General features: G+C 39.8%; 1 protein-coding gene across 5 annotated transcripts in view; it reads right to left on the bottom strand.

Moving 5' to 3' along the window:
- DMD (dystrophin) overlaps positions 1 to 18,930 on the bottom strand; it is a 2,041,544-nt gene that overhangs the window by 278,379 nt on the left and 1,744,235 nt on the right. For all 5 annotated transcript variants that reach the window (XM_087871305.1, XM_087871306.1, XM_087871307.1 and 2 more), the window contains one exon: positions 17,857 to 17,917. In XM_087871305.1, coding sequence (XP_087727431.1) covers positions 17,857 to 17,917 — 61 coding nt within the window. The remainder of the gene's footprint in view (positions 1 to 17,856; positions 17,918 to 18,930) is intronic.

The following is an 18,930-nucleotide window of genomic DNA, read 5'->3' as shown; positions in this document are numbered from 1 at the left end:
TTTTCTTTACATGGGTGAACATTAGTATGAACTTGACTTTCATCAAGTGACTGGTAGAAGAGGTGTTGGTTTCTTCTGAACTGGACATTTTCAAGATATTGTTTTATTCGTCCTTCGTATCTTTGCCACTTAACATGTCCAATGCAGAGGTCTGTTGTTCTGGAGGAAAGAGTAGGTAGAAACCCTCACCTGCACAGAAGCAAATGTTTTATTCAAGGTAAGGTGATGAGGGTTTCATACTGCATCCAGCATGGACTTCCTTTTTAGATATAAGAGGACACCATCTTTCTTTGCTTTGTCTTGCATGGAATGCTCTAGGAATAATACATGGGGTTGGTCTTGTAGAGAGGGTAGGTTTTCTACCCTAAAGTCATATCCTGTTATATCACTATCTTGGCAGATGAGATGGGTTAAGGATTCAGAGTTGATTAAGACTAAAAGAGGGATTATTAAATCACATATACAAAAACATACAAATCTATAGTAAATTTCTTAAATGCTAATTAACATGTTTTTTATAATTTTAGACATGGAAGAAAAACTTTGGTTGCTACTAAAGACTTTTTAGAAATGTAAAGATCTAATTAGTAGATACATATTTCCTTTCACAAAATTGGAAAAAGAATCCCATTATCTTCTGGCCACTGATGAGCAAATGTTAGCTTGTCCTGGCATGAAATAAACATTTACAAATACTTAATAATTATACAGAGTAATGAACTTACCATCAATCAAAAGAAAATGATTTTTGTTATAAATAAAAAATGTTCCTATAGCTCTGTGTTTTCTTTATAATATGTACTGAAAATTAACTTTATAATTGAGATTCAAACAGTGATAGAAGACAGATCTTTTCATTTGATTGTCTACTCTAATCTTTTTAAATTTAAAGAACCCAACGGTGAGCCTTAAACCCTCTTCTAGTGCTATATCCTAATGAATAAATTTAAAAAATGCTAACTAAAACAAGAGAAACTATATAGATATTTTAACTGTTAAACTATAATGTTTTTGACATCATAACTCAGTTTATTAATTATACTTTCTTGTTAAATTTTGTTCTTTTTGGAAATGTATTTCCCATTTTTTTTCTTCCTTATATAATTTTTTCTCTTTTCTTATATCATTTCAAATGTTAAAATAACAAAAAATGTTATTTTTTGTTTTATGCTAGAAAAGCATAATTAAAAGTCTAAGCAATACTTGTTACAAATAGCTGTTTAAATAACAGATTACTTTTACTGAAGCAGCAAAATATCTTGTTACATTACAAAATATGAAATAATTACATTTATTTTTGGATAGATAAATTAAAATATATAGTTCAGAACCATATTGAGAACGGTAACACTGTTGTCATGTGTACAATACCAAAATGAGAACGGAAACAGTAAATACTATGTGCAAGAAGAAGATGGCTATATGTTTTTCTTTTTGCAATTTTGTAATTTCCAAAGAATTCCACATTTCCTAGGAAAAGCAAATGATTAATAGTAATAGATTAATTTAATAAGGTAAATATTCATCCATTCAGCTAAATTAAATAAATATTGTTTATTTGTTTTATATTCTGCATTTTTATTAAGATTAATTGTGATGTCAAAATAGAGGTATAAAAACAGAATTAAGATAAACTAACTGTCAGGATTCTGACCAATGCCCTAATAAAATCAGGAACCTCAAGCCATTGTGCAAGAAAAATCCAGTTGTTTATTAGAAGCACCATGTTGGCATGACCTAGGTCAGTGATGGCTAACCTTTTTACCGTTGCATACCAAAAGCAGGGGAAGTGTGTGTGGGGGGGGGATCACGCATGCACATGGCCTCCCCCCGTGCATCCGCATGCAACCCCGCCACTTTTGGCACGTGATGGCCCAGTGGGCCCAGTAGGCCCATTTTTCACCCTCCCCAGGTTCCAGAGGCTTTCTAAGAGCCTGGGGAGGGTAAAAACGGCCTTCCCCACCCTCCTGGAGGCCCTCCGGAGGCCGGAAATGGCCCGCTACCCGACTTCCCAAAAATCAGCAGGCGTGCCCACCAATATGGCTCCGCGTGCCAGCTGTGGCACGCATGCCATAAGTTCGCCATCACGGACCTAGGTGAAGCCAGCTGACTTCACCCAGTTTGCGCCTTGTCTCTGATCCTGTTTCCCCCTCTCCTCAAGGTGTGTCACCAGTCACATTCACCAAGGAAGCAATTTCACGGGTCATAGAAGTCACTCCCTCTGGCCATTGTGGGTCTCTGTGGAGATGGCCTTGACTTCGACCAGCTAGGATATGTTTTGTTTTGACTGAGGTGCAAATACCTCGATGCAGTGGCAAGGTGTGATTCCCCTTCCCCCTGCCTATGGCAACTCAGGAGCAGGTCAGGAAAGCTTCATGAGTTTACATTTGGCCTCCCTCACTTCCTGAAGGCAACCTGTGCAGAGCAAAAACAATTTGAGTACAGGTATATCTTTTAAGGGTGTGATCCCCCATCAGGCTTGATTGGGTTCTTTTCATGGAATCTGGTTATGGGGACATCAGCTTGGATGTTTCTGCTCTTTACCTAAGACGCCTCTGATAGAGGGTAGCCCTTCCACTTGATTAAGTATTGGTGTTGCCCCCTGTGCCACCTAGAGTCGAGGATGCATTGCACCTCATAATGGGTTTGGCCCCCTATGACCACTGGATCTGGGGGCTCATGGGGTAGTGGTCTCAGGGTCGACTGACCACTGGTTTCAAGAGGCTGCTGTGGAATACCAGATGTATTTTCCCCAGCAATTAGGGCAATTTCAATTGCATTGTGACTGGGTTGATAATCATTACTATGGGGAATGGCCCCATGAATTTAGGTCCCATTTTTTTGCTGGGGAGCTTTAGCCTTAAGTATTTTGTGGAGAGGTAGACCTTCTCCTCCAACTGAAACAGCCATTGTGGGGCTCAGTGTTTGTCTGCCTGTTGCTTATAGGTCTGTGCCACTTTAGCTAGCACTTTCTTGACATTTTCCCATGCTGCTTTTAGCATTGACAGCCAATAGGTCAAACTGACTGAAGAGGGGGGTTCCCTTGGGTATTCCTGCTTACTACCTTGAAAGGGGTTAATCCCGTGCTACTGTAAACAGCATTATTGTAAGCAACCTCTGCAAATGGAAGAATTGGACTGTTGGTAGTTCACGTAGCACCTCAGGTACTGTTCTACCATGGCATTAAGTCTCTCTGCCCCGCCATTGATACTCAGATGGAAAGCAAAGCTAAAGCCCTGGGATGACCCAATGGACCACAAAAACTCCCACCAGAATTTAGCATGAACTGGACCCCTCTGTCCAAGATTATTCTGCTTAGTACTCCATGCAGGTGGTAGATGTGCTTCAGGAAGAATATGGCTAGTTGGTGGGCTGAAGGTAGTCTGCTGCAGGGTATAAAGTGTGCCTGCTTGGAGAATAAGTCAATCACAGTCCAGATCATTGTGTTCCCCCCACTCTTTGGCAACTCAGCTATAAAGTCCATTACGATTTCCTCCCATAGTCTCGTTGGCTCTGCCACCTGTTGCAGCAGCCCACGGGTTTTTCCTGGTCTCTTTTTCATAGTGCCACAGATGGTGCAGCTTTTTACATAACTGTCCACAGTTTCTTCATGCCGGGCCACCAAAATTGTTTCCTCACAATTTTACAATTCCTAATTGTAAACTTTTTAGGAATCCAAAGTGGTCTGCCGATTTGACATCATGGCTTCTCTGGAGGATTGAGGTGCATAGGGATTTGGGGACATAGAGTTTCACCCCCTTCCATGCTAGGTCTTCCCTTTTTATCAAGATGTGTTGCTTGTCACGGAACCAGGGGTCTGCTTCCAGTTTGATTTTCAGTTTTGTGGTTAAATTTAAATTTTCAGTTTTGTGGTTACCTAGATCCCTGCCAATCAGGTTTCAGGCCCGGATACAGCACGGAGACGGCATTGGTCGCGCTGGTGGATGATCTCTGGAGGGCTTGGGACAGAGGTTATTCCTCTGTTCTGGTCCTATTAGATCTTTCAGCGGCTTTCGATAACATTGACCATGGTATCCTGCTGCAATGCCTCGAGGGGTTAGGAGTGGGAGGCACTGTTTTACGGTGGTTCTCCTCTTACCTCTTGGGTCGTACGTAAGTAGTGTTGGTGGGGGGGGCAGAGGTCGGCCATGAGGCTCCTCACTTGTGGGGTGCCCCATGGGTCAGTCCTCTCGCCTCTTCTGTTCAACATTTATATGAAACCGCTGGAAGAGATCATCCGTGGTTTTGGGGTGAGGTATCATCAGTATGCTGATGATACCCAACTTTTTATATCCACCCCAAATCAGCCCAGTGATGCCCTCGACGTGATGTCCCGGTGCCTGGAAGCGGTATGGGTCTGGATGGGGAGGAACAGGCTTCGGCTCAACCCTGCCAAGACTGAGTGGTTGTGGGTACCAGCATCTCGATCCGATCAAGAGGTTCCATCTTTGGCTATAGGGGGCGAGGTGTTACCCCCTGTAGACAAGGCATGCAACTTAGGTGTCCTCCTGGACTCAGAGAAGGGGGAGAACCTTCTCTGTGGCAGCACCTGCCCTCTGGAACGACCTGCCCCCAGAAATACACACGATACCAGACCTCTGGACTTTTCGTCGGGCCCTGAAAACACATCTTTTTCACCTAGCCGGGCTGGCTTGATCCCATCCCTTCAATTTGTAATTTGTAATTTGTTTTAACCCGGGTTGTTTTAATAGGATAGCCAAATTATTTAATGTTTTTAAATTGCTTTTAAATTTTATATGTTATGTTTTTACCATGGCTGTTCACCGCCCTGAGTCCTGTTGGAGAAGGGCAGTATACAAATTAAATAAATAATAATAACTCCCACAGGGGCAAGATTCCGGTTGGCGCCACGGGGATCCAGACGGGGAAATAGTGAGCTCCGCGGAGCTCTGCCAAAACCCCATCTGCCAAGCTGCCACCGACAGGTCTTCAGACCTCCCCTGTCTTGAAGGGACAAGGGGACAAGAAGGGACCCCTTGGGTGGCTGAGAGGAACGGGCAGGTTCCTCGGGGCCGGAGGCTTTCCCTTCATGCTGGTGGCAGTGGAACAACAGCCATGGTGGCAGTCCCGAAACTGCGGCAACCGGGAACAAAGATTGTGCTGGAGGAGAGGAGGAGAAGTGAGAAGCGCAGAGCAGAGCAAGGAGTTTGAAAGCCGGGTGAGTTGACTTCTGCCCAGGCGAGAACTGCCCATAAAATGCTGGATTACAAAAAGTGTGCCCCAGCCTTAACAGTGGCTGAGAAACATCAGGGCAACAAGACTCAAATGAATGGTGGAGAAAAGACCTGTTGACAGATAGCATTAATTATAGACTTTTTGGAAATGATTTTATTACAGATTTGGTTTTCTTTTTTTATTTTTCTGGCTATTTTTTGTGGCTAAACAAGATTGGATTATGTTTGAGAAAGAGGAAGGAGAAGAAGAAATAAATATGCTTTTAAAAGAAAAGATGGCTGCCAGCTGAAAAATGAAAGTGTAAATTCCAGACTGCTTGTTACTTGAAAGAGAAACTTTGTTGCTTGTTACCTAAAGTGGATTATTTTGAGAAAAATTTCAAGAGGCTTGACTTTGGACATATAATCTGTTTATTGGAGGATATTGAAGATTAGAAAGAAGAAACTAAATGGAATAATGAAAACTGATTTATTAAGCATGACAACAAGAGAAAAAGGGCATGGCAACAAAAGAAGAACATGATGATACCCTATATGGAATAGTCAATTCAGAATTAACTTTATAGAACTTACAATTTTGAGGACATTGAAATGGAAAATAAATATACTCAGATAGATTGGAGAAGGGAAAAAATGGAATATAAAGTAACAAGATAACAAAATACTATAGTTTGAATTAAATGGATGTAATGGTGTCTGGGAGTTTGATCTTTGAATAATTTTAGGAGATACTTTCATTCTTCTCTGGGCTCTCTCCCAATTCTATTTTTTTTTCTTTCCTTTTTCTTTTTTTCTTTTGTCCCTTTCCCCCTCTCTATTTTTTCTAATTCTCTTTTAAATTTCTTTTGTTATATTTCTATTCTCTTTCCTATTTTTATTCTTGTTTTTTCTTTTGTTTTTCTTTTAACTATTATTAATATTGTTACTATTCTCTCTTTCTTCACTATTATTTTTATCTAAGTTAATTTTATGAATATACAACAACTTGACTTGGAAAAAATGAGTATAAATGATTGAAAATTACGATTTTTGGATGTTTTAATACTTTTTTAAACTTGGAATTCTTAAGCTCTATCTACAGACCTAATAATTTAGAAGAAAATGTTCTCTAAGGTGCTGGATATTAAGAAGAATTAATTACAGACTTAAAAATTGTAGAAAATTGATTTTAAAGTGATTTAAAATGTTGATATTCATTGGAAATAAATATGGCATGGGAGAAAGCCTAGGAGAGAATAGGAGCTAAGATATTTGTCAATATACTTTTTTATTTTTAATCAGTTAAAGACACGGAGGAGAATGGATTTAAAAATGAATATGAGTAATATATTGCAAATTAATTTAAAGTTAAATAATTGAATAAGAGATGTAGAAATAGAGGAAAACATAAAGCTGGACAATAATTAAAATAAAATGTTATGAATTAGTTAAACAAATGAAGTTAGGAGTGGAGGAAAGCATGATTCTGGAGAACAGTGAAAGTAAAGCTGTGATCTAGTCTTACAAATAAGGTAGGAGTGGAGGAAAGCATCATACTGGAGAACAGTTAAGGCAAAACTGGGAACCAGTTAAAAATAAAAACAAGAGTTAGGAGTGGAGGAAAGCACGGGCTGGAAAACAACCAAAGTAAAGCTGTGAACCAGCCATTAGAGTTAGGAGTGGAGGGAAGCATACGCTAGGTAACAGTTAAAGCAAAACTGTGAACTAGCCAAAAAATAAAAAGTTAGGAGTGGAGGAAAATATCCCTGGAGAGCAACTGAAATACAGTTGTGAACCAGTTAAAAATAGAGGTTGGAGCAGAGGGAAGCATTGCTGAGAAGCAACTATTTGAGTTGCGAATCAGTTTCATAATAGATTTAGGAGGATTGAAGGAGATAACATTGGTATGCAGTTAAAATTATACTGTGAACCAGCTCAAATAAGTAAGGTCAGGAGTGGAGAAAAGCATCGCTGGAAAGCAATTGATTAAGTTGCGAACCAGCCAAAAAATAAACTCAGGAGGAAGTGGAGGAGACAACACTGGAGAATAGTTAAGCCAAACTCTGAACCAGTTAAATAAATAGAGATAGAAGTGGCGGAAAACACTGTTGAGAAATAGCTATTATGAATCAGTTAAATATTAGACTTTAAAATAAAGTATTTTGGGAGTGACAAATTTTAGATGGAAGTGTTGATTGACTTAGAAACAATTAAGAGAGGAGGAAAATATTCTTTGTCAAGATTATGGATGCTAATTGCCATTTAAAAGAGGTACAATATAGACTCAATGTAATGGGTCTTAGAAATGAGGAATATATATGAAATATTGATTGTTAAAATGACAAAGATTTGGAATGATGTCTATTTGGAAATAATTGTTTAGAATCTAGGGTGACATAGTGGAATGTTCAAAATCTAAATGTTTAGAATAAGATTTCTTTTTCTTTTTTTTTCTCTCTCTCTTTTTTTTTAAAGAGGTAAATGGATAAAATTTGGAACAAAATTGGTTGAGGGAATGTGAGTAATTGTATTTACTTTATACCGGATCAAATCCTTGCTCTAAAAAGATGTATTTTATGTTTCATGTTTTAAAAAATAATAAAAAAAAACTTTTCAAAAAAAAAAAAAACCCCTCCCCCAGGGGCTCTGGTTGGCCCCTGACCTTCGCACTTTCCACCACAAACTAAAAACATGGCTGTTTAAACTGCCCAGCCTGGACTGATGGGGTTTTGATTTTTAATGTATTTTAATATGCGTTTAATATGTATTTTAACATGTTTCTTACTTGGATTGAGATTGTATATCTTAATTGTTGTGAGCCGCCCTGAGTCCTATGGAGATAGGGCGGCATATAAATCTAATTAAAATAAAATAAAAATAAAATAAAATAAATAAATTGTTTGCAAGTTGGCCTTGCCGGTTGTGGTGTTGTTAGTGGGTGGTCACTTGGGCCACAGCTTGGGTAACGGGAATGATGGTGTCTATTACTTTTGTGACTCCGACCCCCGAGCCCGTCTTATTGGAGAGAGAAAACTCCGAAACTGAAGGAGAGGAGTTGGCAAGGCCTCCCTCTCCAGGACCTTCCTCTCTGGCAATGCGTCAGGTGTCTTCCGAAGGAGAAGAGATAAGCCAGAAGCCAGGCATTTCCAGGCAGCCGCAGTTAGACAGTGACGGAGATAAGTCTTGGCTGGATCCCCGATGGCTTCGGAAAGACAAGCGCACGCAGCAGAGAAGGAGGCGTGCCAGAGATTAAGATGAGTCACTGGACCACACCCCACAGGGGATAAAAGGGGGTGTGGTGGCCATTCAGGCTTTGTGATGGACAAAACTTAAAGCTAGCAAGTCATTCTGCATTTCTGGAACTTTGTTATATACTCTGCTTGGACTGATTTTTTGGACTGGACTTATTTATTTTATTTTATTTTATTTTATTTATTTCCATTTCTATACCGCCCTTCTCCAAATAGGACTCAGGGCGGTGAACAGCCAAAGTAAAAAACAGAACATACAAAATTTAAAAACAGTTTAAAATAATTAAATATTTTGGCCGTAAATTAAAACAACCCAATTTAAAATCAATTTAAAATTTAACTCAAGCCAGCCCAGCTAGTTGAAATAAATAGGTTTTCAGGGCCCGACGAAAAATCCGGAGGTCTGTTATTGTACGTATCTCTGGGGGGAGGTTGTTCCAGAGGGTGGGCGCCGCCACAGAGAAGGCTCTCCCCCTGGGGGTCGCCAGCCAACATTGTCTGGCGGACGGCACCCTGAGGAGGCCCACTCTGTGTGAGCGTACTGGCCGGTGGGAGGCTATTGGTGGCAGAAGGTGGTCTCGTAAGTACCCCGGCCCTAAGCCATGGAGCGCTTTAAAGGTGGTCACCAACACCTTGAAGCGCACCCGGAAGACCACCGGGAGCCAGTGCAGCTCGCGCAGGAGATGTGTCACATGGGAGTGCCTCGTCGCCCCCATAATCCCCTGCACGGCCGCATTCTGGACCAGCTGGAGCCTCCGGGTGCACCCTAGGGGGAGCCCCATGTAGAGAGCGTTGCTGTAGTCCAGGCAGGAAGTGGCGAGTGCCTGAGTGACTGTGCTGACTTGACTATTCTTTGGCTTTTGTGGACTTTGATGTTTTCGGTTGGAGGAGATAAACCTCCCTTTGTAAGTAAAAAACTGTTGGCAAGCAGCCATTGGGTTGCTGCCAATTCTGTTATCAAAGGAAATTCTTGTCTGCTGGTTTATTTTAACTCTTGGTCGACTGTTGGTGTGCGTGTGTGAGACGGGGACAGAACAACTACCTCCTCCCGCCTGCATTTGTATTGGGGCATGCGGGAGAGGGCGTCAACTAGGAAATTTCTCCCCCCGGGATGTGTTGTAGCACAAAGCTGAATCGGTTGAAGTATTGAGCCCAGAGGACTTGTTTTCCCTGGTAGTTCCTTTGGAGTAATACAGTTCCCACTTCCATGTCACTGGGATCTGCTTGAATGATGAAGGGTTGTTCAGGGTCAGGATGTTTCACTACAGATACTTTTGCAAAGAGCTTTTTTAGTATTTCAAATGCCTCTTGGCAAGTTAGGTCCCATTGTAGGGGTTGCTCCAGGTGGGGCTTCATTCTTGGGCTCCCTGTTTCTAAGCGGTCTGTCATGGGTTTGGCAATTTTCGCAAAGGAGGGGCTGAATTGCCTGCAAAAGTTTGCAAATCCCAGAAAACTTTGTAACTATCTGCGGGTGTGAGGGGGCTGCCACTCTAGGATGGCATGTACTTTGTCTGGATCCATCTCTATTCCCTCATTTGACACTCGGTATCCCAGGTAGTCTAGCTGCGAGCAACGAAATTCACACTTTGACAGCTTGATGTATAAGTTTGCGGCCAAAAGCTTTTCAAGCACCTGGCGGACTAGGGGTATGTGGTCCTCTATGGTCTCAGTAAAGATGAGGCTGTTGCTCAGGTAGACGAGAATCTCCTTGTAGAGGTGCTCATGCAGTACTTCATTTATTAACTGCATAAACGCTGCTGGGGGACCCTGCAGCCTGTAAGTCATTACTTTGAATTGAAAGCTTCCTAGGGGGCAGTTTAAGGCTGTTTTCTATTCATCTCCCTCCCTGATTTGGACTTGGTAATATGCTTCTCTGAGGTCTAGTTTAGTAAAGACCTTTCCTTTGGCTTAGTGGGACAGCATGTCCTTCATGGGAGGGAGGGGGTATATGTTGTGCATTCACACACTGTTTATCCCCCTGAAGTCCACGCATAATCTCATAGTTCAATTTTTTGCCCTGTAAATAGGACTGGGGCCATGACTCGTGGCTTGGCCAGCTTGATGAACCCTCTTGCTAGGTTTTTGTCTATGTATTTGCACATTTCCTGCATTTCCTGGGGCACCATGGTATACAGTTTGGGTTTCGGAAGCTTGGCACTGGGGATGATTTCGATGGCACAGTCCGTTGCGTGGTGGGGAGGTAGGACATCACACTCAGTTTCACTGAACACTTCAGCGAGGTCCTGGTATTCTCCAGGGATCCATTTGGCCTCTGGGGTTTGTTCAGAGGTGGCTGCCAGTTGTTCTGGTGTGGTTCTAAGGGGGAATTTCCTGTGTGGGCAATGCCTCTATTTGCTGGTGCGGAGGGGATTGGGGATCTCTTGCTATCTTCAGTCTCTGGTTTCCCCCTTGCCATCAGATGGTTGGGCCCCACTTGTCTAGCCATGAGAGCTCCAGTATGATGGTCTCTGTAATTTTGGGAGCTATTGCGAATCGAACTGATTCCCAGTGGTCCACTAGCTCTAGCCTCACTGGTTTGGTCAGGTGGGTGGTGTGGGCTCCCCCCAATAGGGACCCATTGACCTGCTCAAACTTAATTGGATGGGCCAATTTCTTCACTTTGATCCTGTTTCAGGACTGTGGGTAAGTTAATCAAACATCTAGTGCAGCCTGAGTCTATTAGGGCTTCGAACGTCCCCTGAGTCCCTGTTTTTGGGGCTGTGAGATGTATCGAGAAGATGAAAGGATGGATAGGTTCCCTCACCATCGGGTCATTTTCCCACTCATCCTCACTGTCATAGGGTTCTGGCGATTGGTCAGCTGGAGTTTCCCCCCCCCCCTCAGCTAGGTGGGGAAGGGCCTCTACAGCCTGGAGGGCTTTTCGGGACTTGTTGGCGGCACACCTGGGGCCTCGTTCTGGTCGTGACCTGGGTGGTGGCTTTGGCTTGGGTTTCAGAGCTGGAGTTGTGCAAACCAATGCAAAGTGACCCATCCCTCCACATCTGGAGCATTTCATCTGGCCTCGGGGGAGGGTTAGTCTTGAGGCCGGTTGAGTTACTGCGGCATCCCATCGGCCAAGTGGTCTCCACTCAGATTGTCCTCTCTCTCTGGGATTAGGCATGTAATTGGTGCACAAACTGGTCAATTTTTATGACTACTCGAAACCAGTCAGAGTCAGTTGGGACTGTCCCGATAGATGGTGGCTTGGCTAATTTGCTTGACTAGGCTTTCTCTGAAGAAGTGGACTAGTAGTTCCTCCAGCCATGGAGGTAGCTTTCCCATGACCCTTCTGAACTCATAGATCTCCATTATTGTTTATTTTGACTTTGGAACTTTTGTTGAATAAAATATGTGGTTCAGATAAAATAAGGGGAATTAAAATTAGGCATGATGATTACAGATTACGAGCATTCACAGATGACCTGGTTGTGACTTTGACCCAACCAGTACAATTGGTTATAGGTCTGATGGATATAATTAATCAATATGGACAGGTATCTGGATTTAAAATAAATGCAGGGAAAACAAAGATAATAACTAAAAATATGGTTACAAGTCAAAAAGAAGAAATAGAAAGAATAACGGGATTTGAAATAATAAAGAAGGTTAAATATTTAGGGGTTTATATTATGACAAAAAATGCGAAATTATATAAGTATAATTATGAATTGTTGTGGCAAAAAATACAGAAAGAGATGGAAAACTGGAAAAAATTGCAACTATCGTTGTTGGGAAGGATAGCTGCAGTGAAAATGAATATCTTACCAAAGTTCTTATTCTTTTTCCAAATGATGCCAGTGTTGAAAAAAGATGGAAATTTGAATGAATGGCAGAAGGGCATTAGTAATTTTGTGTGGGCAGGAAAGAAACTGAGAATAAAACAAAAAATAATGCAAGATATACGTGAAAGAGGTGGTCTTAAAATGCCTAATTTAAGATTGTATTATGAGGCAGCTGCCCTCTCAGCAATTAGTGATTGGATTAACTCAACAGAAGAGAGAATATTGAATATTGAGGGATAAGATTTGTTATATGGGTGGCATGCATATTTACTATATGATAAAAAGGTGGACAAGAATTTTAAAAGTCATATATTAAGGAATGCATTACTATGTGTATGGAAAAAGTATCAATATAAATTAAATAATAAATTACCTATATGGGTAATACCTAGACATATAATAGAGAATATAAGTGTAGAACAGAAACAAGATGTGATTACTTACAAAGAGCTTCTTATTATGGAAAGAGGTACATTGCAGTTAAAGTCTTTAGAGGTATTAAAGGAAGAAAGGATAATTCAAACTTGGTTTCAGTATGGACAGTTGTACACTAGATGGAAAGAGGATCAAAAAATTGGTATCTTGCAAAATGAGGAAAATTTGATAAAACAAATTAGGGATCAAAGTCCAATGCATATTAAAAGGTTGTATAACACATTGATAGAAATAGATTCAGAAACTGAGCTAGTGAAGGACTGTATGATAAAATGGGCACAAAATATTGAGGAACCAATAACAATGGAAACATGGGAAAAAATATGGGTCAGAAATATAAAATTTACCCAAGCTCAAAACTTGAGAGAAAATTTTTACAAAATGTTTTATAGATGGCATTTAGATCCCAAAAAGTTAGCTTGTTTGTATCCAAGCTTATAATCCACATGTTGGAAATGTAAATGTGATGATGCAACGTATTATCATATACAGTGGACATGTAAAAAAATTAAGGCATTTTGGATTAAGATATGGTGGATTATACAAAATATTCTTAAAAAGAAGATAAAATTTACTCCACAGTTGTTTTTATTGGGTATAATTACAGACTGTACGGTTATAGAGATTAATTTGATTTTGAACTTAATAACAGCAGCCTGACTTTTGGTGGCGCAGTATTGGAAGAAGGAAGATCTACCTACTATTGAAGAATGGACATTAAAAGTAGCTAATTTGGCGGAGATGGCTAAAATCTCTGCATATTTGAAGGATCGTTCAAATGAAAGATATGTACTGGAAGGGAGAAGATGGGTTGATTATATTCAAAATAAATATGGGACTAGAAAGTTGCAAATAGCTTATGAATGAAATATTTAGGTGAATTCTTATATTTTTACATTTTGGTATGTATGGGGGAGTTAAAGTGTGAGAGGGAGTTAAGAGCTTATAGTTAGTTTGTTTATGTTTGATTATGTTTGTTAAATGCTATACCCTGTATTTTGTTTTGGGAAGTTGGAGGGGGGGGGAGAAGGGAATGGGTGGGGGGAGGAAGGAGGGGGGGAATTTGTTTGTAAAAATATTTTAAAACTTTTCAATAAAAAAAAGAACAAATAGAAGAATATGGGAAAGTAGCAGGTCTGAAAATTAATAAAGATAAGACAAAAATATTAGTTAAAAATATGAGAGAAAAGCAAAAGAAGGAGATGATGGAGAAACTGGACATTCAAATTGTGAAGAAAGTGAAATATTTGGGCATCTATCTGACATCAAGATGTGCAACGCTTAAGGAAGACAATTATCATAGACTGAAAAAACAAATTGAAATAGGCCTGGAGAAATGGAGAAATTTGCAATTATCACTAATGGGAAGAATAGCACTAATAAAAATGAATGTATTACCAAAAATATTATTTTTATTTCAAACTATACCAATAAAACTGGAGAAAAAATATTTTGAAGAGTTGAAGAAAATAACGTGGAAATATGTGTGGCAAGAAAAGAAAGCAAGGATCAACATAAAAATGCTACAAGATGCAAAAATTAGAGGTGGGTTTGGCCTTCCGAATTGGGAATTGTATTATCAAGCGGCAGCGTTAACATGGATTAAAGAATGGATATTATTAAGGAATACAAGACTATTGACATTGGAGGGTCATGATGTACAACTGGGTTGGCATGTCTTTCTATTGTACGGGAAACAAAGGATACATGGATATTTCCAGAGACATTATATAAGAAATGGTTTGTTATCAGTGTGGGAGAGAGTGAAAGAAAAACATTATTTGAATATTCCAATGTGGCTTTCTACAATAGAAGCGGTGACATACCCAAATATTGTGAACATGAAGAATATTGTTAGATATAAAGACATTTTGACAGATGGGGGAGAACTGAAACAAAAACAAGAACTAGAGAGACAAGGGATCGAGATAGATTGGTATACAAGACTACAAATACAATCAAGATATGAAGCAGATCATAGACAATATGGCTTTAATTTAGGGAAATCAGAACAGGATGAAATATTGACAGGAACAGATGAGAAAATGATTAAGAAATTATATAATTATTTACTGCGTATTAGATTAGAAGATGAAGAAGTAAAAGAAACAATGATAGCATGGGCAAAGAATTTTGGATACACCATAGAATTGGACAAATGGCACAACTTTGGGAAAGAAATTATAAATTAACAATGGCAACAGCCTATAAAGAAAACCTGTATAAGAGGTTTTATAGATGGCATATGCCACCAGAAAGATTAGCTAAGAGGTTTAAAGATAAATCAGCTAAGTGTTGGAAATGTCATCAGTTGCCGGGATCATAATATCATATGTGGTGGTTGTGTAAAGAAGCAAAACAATAGACTGTGAAAATATTGACATGGTTAGAGGGAATGTTGCAGCAACATATAGAGTTAAAACCAGAGATATTCTTATTGGGAATTTTACCAGAGAATTATAGCAAAGAAGATACATATTTGATTATTCATATAATAACAGCGGCTAGAATTGTATTTGCACAAAACTGGAAAGCAGATAAAATCCCGTTGGAAGGAGAAATTATAAAGAAAATTTTAGAATGTGTAGAAATGAATAGATTAACATTGAGAATAAAAGATAAAGAGGTGTCGATGTATTTCAAGACATGGGATAAATGTTATGATTGGTTAGAAAAGAAATATGAATAAGGATATAGAAATAAAATAAATAGAGAATGGATGGGAGAAAACAATTAGAAAAATAAATTCCAGATGATGTCAAGTAAAAGGAGAAAGGGGAGGGGGGTAAAAGGGAAAAAAGTGAGATATTATAAAAATGTACGCAAATGATGAAATAAAAATAAATAATAATTGAATAAGAAATTGAAATGAGAATAAAGATAATTAGAAAATCGGGGCTGCTCAAATACCACTTTAGATTGAACTGAAAAGGGAAACAACAGGAGAGAGGGGAAGGAGTAGAGAGAGAGGAAGGGAGAAGAGAGAAGAGGAGAGGAGAGGAGAAAGAAAAAAGGGAAAAGGAGAGGAAGAAAAGGGAGGAGAAAGCAGAGAAGGTTAGAAGGGGGAAGAAGAGAGGAGTGGGGGAAGAGAAGGGGAAGTAGGAAAGAAGAGAGAAAGAACAAAGGAAGTAGGAGAAGAGAGAGGAAGGAAGAGAAGGGGAGGAGAAGAAGAAAGGTTGGAGTAAAGGTAAAGGGTAAAAGAGCAGTCTTGAAAAAGTAAAAATGAAAAATGAAAGTTAAAAGAAAAGATGAATGAAAAATGATGGAAATGACTGTACATGTAAATGTGTTTATGAGAAATTATATATATATATATATATATATTACTGCAAAAGACCCTTCACATAAGCCTGATGATGGCAGATGAGATTCTGTCGAAACGTCACTTCTACCCTTTTAGGGATATGTTCACAATTACACGGGAAGAAACCCGAAATATTAACTGTACACACACACACACACACACACACACACACACGTGTGTGTGTGTATATATATATATACACACACATAGGCAGCGCATCTCCCCATCACGGCCTAAATGCAGAACCCGAGGCAGAGAGGGTGAGCAGGCAGCATGCGGGCAGAGGCCCCGCAGAAGATGAGAGGCAGGAACTGGTACACCCTGCCAAGGTGGAGGGTGAGCAGGCGGCATGTGGGTGGAAGGATGGTGAGAGCCAGGCCCAAAAGGTGGCTGAGCCTCGCTCTGTGCACCCCGAGGCAGCCTTTTGGTCAAGTGCCTTACCTTTGTGGGCAGCTGTGGTGAGCAGAGTGGGCGAGGCATGGAGATCAGCTGGGCCGTGTGGCCGACATGGTAGGCCACGGCGAAGGCAGGCAAGCGGGTGAGGCATGGAGATCAGCTGGGCCGAGGGGACTGCATGGTCTGGGCAAGCGAGAGAGCGAAGGAGCAGAAAGCAGCAGGGTTGAAGGCATGACTCTAAGCACTGGCCAAGAGCAGGCGAGGCAAAATAAGGAGTGTCTGGGAGAGAAGGGGCAGAGAGGGATAGGGCGGGGCCAGCCAGTAGTGGCATTTGCTGGTTTGCCGAACTGCACATAATCTTAACTACCGGTTTGCCCAAACCGGTGAGAACCAGCTGAAGCCCACCTCTGAAAATCGTAAATGGCAAGACAGAATGACAGTTTCTATATAAATTGTAATCTTAAAATAACTATTTGGATACTCAAAGAACAATTTGAAAAATATATTCCCTTATTTGAGATTAGGTCTGTGTCATGCTGTGGCTGGATATAATTAAAATCTTTTATATCTTTTATTTTCAGCAACCTTTAATGACATAAAACTATAAATGTGGAAGAAATCTATGTAGCATCTGTTTTTCATAATCAAAACAACATTATATCATCTAGAATCCAAAATATATATTTCATTTATAGAGTTAAAAGATTGCTTAGATAAATTGATAGATCCATTTTATGGCCAAAACATTTTATCAGGAAGCATATTATTTTTCTGCAACTCTCCCGCCCCAAAATACCAAACAACATTCTAAAATAACCTCATTTAAACTTCTGCATATTCAATTTATAAAATATGTTTTTAATATTAGTATAATTTTATTCCAAATACAATAAACAGATTTAAAAAGTAGCTTTTTTTCTAAAAATAAAGCTTATATAAAATTGTTAGTTCAGGAGATTCTGCTCCTAACCATAGTGTTAGCAAAAAAAGATATTTGCATGCTGTTTAGACTCTACTCAGCTGGAAATGCACCACATGCTCTCAGTGTTTCCAAACACCATTCTGTCCTATGCTACAGGACATCTGTCCACAAAACAAAACAAAACAAAATGCAATGTGTACAAGTTTGGCCAAAATAGTTTGATATCTTAACACAGAAAAAATAATAATGTTTCTGGTAGTAAAAATGCAGTCATAATGCATTAACTAACATTTTGTTGATCTTTCATGACAGCCAGTTTAATGTGGATACTACATTCTGCCTAATCATAGGCTGATTACCACTGAAAAATGTTTACTGGATTTGTATAATGAAAACATGGTTGAGTTTTAACAGCAAGCTATCTTCACAACTTTATTTCTTTAAATAATTACTTTGCTGCTCATGATGATAATAGACGGCAACTGAAGTAAGAACCAGTATCATTAAATGGACCCTTGTGGTTTCAAAGCAAATTAAATTAATTACCTGATAAGCTCCCAAAAGTTAAGCATTATGAGAGTTTAATACTTACTTGATGTAGTAGGGCACTTTGTTTGGTGATATGGCCCTTTCCCATGGGTCCTGAACAGAAGCTGTTAATTAAAAAAACAAAAACAAAAATGGAACATAAAATCATCACAAATGTATTTAGTTCAAGTTCAAAGCAAATATTATTATTACTCATTATTATTACCTTAATCTTTATGATTAAAATATTAGTTCACTGATGTAAGTCTCTTTACCCAGTTGTCCATGAAGACAGGAAGCACTAATATGTGTTCTGTTTTAACTTTAGTAAAATTGAGTTTATTCACTTGCAAAGATAAATGCAAAATCTTTTCAGTTATTAAATAACAGAAACAAAGAACAATATCTCCCTATTCCTGGTCCTTGGGAAGGACTTGATAGGTGAATAAAAATTCCAAAGCTATTCTAACCATCTAGCTGTAATAATAATAGAATTGAGAACTTGATACGAATGGAGGCCAACACCAGGTAAATAACTGGCAGTGGTGATTTTACATTGTTATGAATATAATAATGCCATGAAAGAGGTATTGTGTATGAGCCGTGGTGGCACAGTGGTTAGAGTGGTTAGAGTGCAGTACTTTAGGCTACTTCTTCTTCTGATCACCAGCTGATCACCGGCTGCCAGCAGTTTGGCAGGCTCAGGATTGACTCAGCCTTCCATCCTTCCGAGGTTGGTAAAATGAGGACCCAGATTGTTGGGGGCAATATGCTGACTCTGCTTAGAGAGGGCTGTAAAGCACTATGAAGTGGAATATAAGTCTAAGTGCTATTGCTATTGTGATGACCCAGGGCATGGCACAGAGATAACACAAACAGCTGGCAGTTCAAACCACCCTTTATTGCTCCGAATCTCCTCCAAACGCTCCCACATTTCTGGCAAGTCCCTGAGCAGAGTGATAATAAACCCCCCCACAAACCTGAAGCAGCCTCTGTCTGCAATTAGTCCAGCCCAGCACTGTCTGCACCAAGGCTGCATGGCAATAAATCCCAAATGTATTTGGCAAAACAAGAGCAAAGCAAGGAGTTCAGGGAGCAAAAGATCCAGATCAGTGGTGGGTTGCCCCCGGTTCGCACA

This window comes from Pantherophis guttatus, chromosome 5 (assembly GCF_059756535.1).
Source record: "Pantherophis guttatus breed Tessera chromosome 5, ASM5975653v1, whole genome shotgun sequence".
Classification (NCBI taxonomy): domain Eukaryota; kingdom Metazoa; phylum Chordata; class Lepidosauria; order Squamata; family Colubridae; genus Pantherophis; species Pantherophis guttatus.
Note: the sequence above shows the minus strand (reverse complement) of the source record. Positions and strands in the feature narration are given on the sequence as shown.